The 2,805-nt window shown below is 42.3% G+C and overlaps 1 protein-coding gene across 1 annotated transcript; it reads left to right on the top strand.

The window, feature by feature from the left end:
• Positions 1-990: 990 nt before the first annotated feature.
• LOC123932891 (olfactory receptor 7G2-like) lies at positions 991-1,947 on the top strand. Its single transcript, XM_045991593.1, has one exon. It carries the CDS (start codon positions 1,009-1,011, stop codon positions 1,945-1,947), a length of 939 nt encoding a protein of 312 aa, XP_045847549.1. The 5' UTR covers positions 991-1,008.
• The last annotated feature ends 858 nt before the right edge of the window (positions 1,948-2,805 follow it).

The following is a 2,805-nucleotide window of genomic DNA, read 5'->3' on the forward strand; positions in this document are numbered from 1 at the left end:
AGAGGCTTAACCCACTGAGCCACCCAGGTGCCCCGAGACAAGGAATATTTCTGAAGGAAATGCCATAATTAATTCTTTGTCTCAGTCTCAGCACTTGGAACAATGAATGAAAAAGAGTTGGTGATCAATAAAAATTTGGGGCAAAAATTTGAGTGGTAGAAGAAAAGTAAGAAATGATGATGATGGAAGGAGAAATTAGCAGAGGGAAAGATTTCAATATTCTCTCGGCTTTGCCATAAACATATCATGCTTAGTGAAATAAGTCAATCGGAGAAAGACAACTATCATATGGTCTCCCTGATATGAGGACATGGAGAAGCAACATGGGGGGTTAGGGGGATAGGAGAAGAATAAATGAAACAAGATGGGATTGGGAGGGAGACAAACCATAAATGACTCTTAACCTCACAAAACAAACTGGGGGTTGCTGGGGGGAGGTGGGATTGGGAGAGGGGGAGGGGGCTATGGACATTGGGGAGGGTATGTGCTATCGTGAGTGCTGTGAAGTGTGTAAACCTGGCGATTCACAGACCTGTACCCCTGGGGATAAAAATACATTATATGTGTATTTTAAAAAAAAATTTGGAAGGGGAGGCGAACCATAAGAGACTATGGACTCTGAAAAACAACCTGAGGGTTTTGAAGGGTCAGGGGTGGGAGGTTGGGGGAATAGGTGGTGGGTAATAGGGAGGGCACCTTTTGCATGGAGCACTGGGTGTTGTGCAAAAACAATGAATACTGTTACGCTGAAAAAATAAATAAAATGGAAAAAAAAGTTGTATTTCTTTTTACTTAAGCACTGGGTCTCAAACTACCATATATCAGATTTATTTGGATGGTTTGTTTAAAACTTGGATTGCTAGTTCTTATCTCAGACTTTACCAGCAGTGTATCTGGAGTGTTACCAAGAATTTGCGTTTCTCAGTAGTTCCCAGGTGATGCTGCTGTTGGTCACCCAGGGACCACTCATTTTATTTTTACCCCATCTTTTCCATTAGATCTGTCAACATGAAACCCAGAAATCACACAGATGTTTCAGAATTTCTTCTGCTGGGATTGACAGATGATCCAGAACTGCAGCCTTTCCTATTCTGCCTGTTCCTGTCCATGTACCTGGTCACTCTCCTGGGAAATCTGCTCATCATCCTGGCCATCAGTTCTGACTCCCACCTCCACACCCCCATGTACTTCTTCCTCTCCAATCTGTCCTTTACTGACATCTGCTTAAGCACAACCACCATCCCAAAGATGCTGGTGAACATCCAAGCACAGAACCAGAGTATTACTTACACAGGCTGCCTCACCCAGGTTGGATTTGTCCTGGCTTTTGGTGGTTTTGAAAACTTTCTCCTTGCAGCAATGGCCTATGACCGCTATGTGGCCATTTGTCACCCCTTGAGGTACACTGTTATCATGAACCCCCAACTCTGTGTTCTGCTGATTCTACTCTCACTGTTCTTTAGCCTTGTGGTTGCCTTGCTCCATAGTCTAATGGTGCTACGGTTATCCTTCTGCAAGGACTTGGAAATCCCCCATTTCTTCTGTGAACTTGCTCAGGTCATCAAGCTTGCCTGTTCTGATACCCTCATCAATAACATCCTGATTTATTTTGTGGCTAGCCTATTTGGTGGTATTCCTCTCTCTGGGATCATTTTCTCTTATACTCAAATTGTCTCCTCTGTTTTGAGAATGCCATCAGTGGGGGGAAAGCTCAAAGCTTTCTCCACCTGTGGGTCTCACCTGTCAGTTGTGTCCTTGTTCTATGGGACAGTTGTTGGAGTGTACATTACTTCTGTAGTTACTGACTCTTCCAAGAAGACTGCGGTGGCTTCAGTGATGTATGCTGTGGTCCCTCAAATGATGAACCCCTTTATCTACAGCTTGCGGAACAGGGACATGAAAGGAGCCTTGAGAAAACTCATCAGTGGAATCCCTTCTTTGCTGTGATTATGCCATCTACTTTGGACTTGGGTTTCTAGAAGGAGGCAAAATGACAGGAATCCTGGATGTGCCATAATGCTTGATTTTTCCATCACCGAATTCCTCTAAACTAGCCAGACAACAGAATGTCCAAGTTAATTTTAACTTGCAGTTGAAACATATTTTACTTTTTTGTCTAGTCTTATGATGTTGGACACATGATTTCAATTCTCTAAATTCAGTTTCTTTGCTCAGATTCTATACAGAAGCATAGTCTGAGGCAAGGGTTCTTTTTATAGTGATTTTTTTTTTATCACTCTCAGAAGGAATACTGCAGAAAGTATGAAGGACAGGGAAAGTACTGAAAGAAGACTGAGGTCCTATCTAGAGACTAGCTTCCACCTGATTTCAGGTAGGGCCAGCCACTAACACTTAAGTTAGAGTTATAATGGAGTATGGGAGTTTACCGTCTATGTACCTAGTTAATAATTAATTTGTTCACTATTAACTGTATCTGTCTGAGGAACTTTACCATCTACCATATTCCATTTCATTATCTATGAAATTTGCATAATTAGATCATCTCAGTGGTTTGAGATGACTGTGAGATACTCAAACTTTCTCAGTGATAAAACCTTCAGCTACAATAAGAAAAAATCCCTGACTCAAATATTACCAACAATAAAGCGAGTTATCTTTCACTACAAGCACTTAGAGGCAGGAAATGTGTAAGAACAGGTAGAGATTCATTCAGTCCTCCATGGGTTGTATGGTCTAGCACTGGCTCTCCTTGGGGTCAGCAGGTGGTTGCACCAGAGAGAGATGTCATACTTGGACATGATTCCCAGAGCTCTGACTGTCCTTCCTTGAGTCAGATGACTACAG

Source organism: Meles meles, chromosome 20 (assembly GCF_922984935.1).
Source record: "Meles meles chromosome 20, mMelMel3.1 paternal haplotype, whole genome shotgun sequence".
Lineage (NCBI taxonomy): Eukaryota > Metazoa > Chordata > Mammalia > Carnivora > Mustelidae > Meles > Meles meles.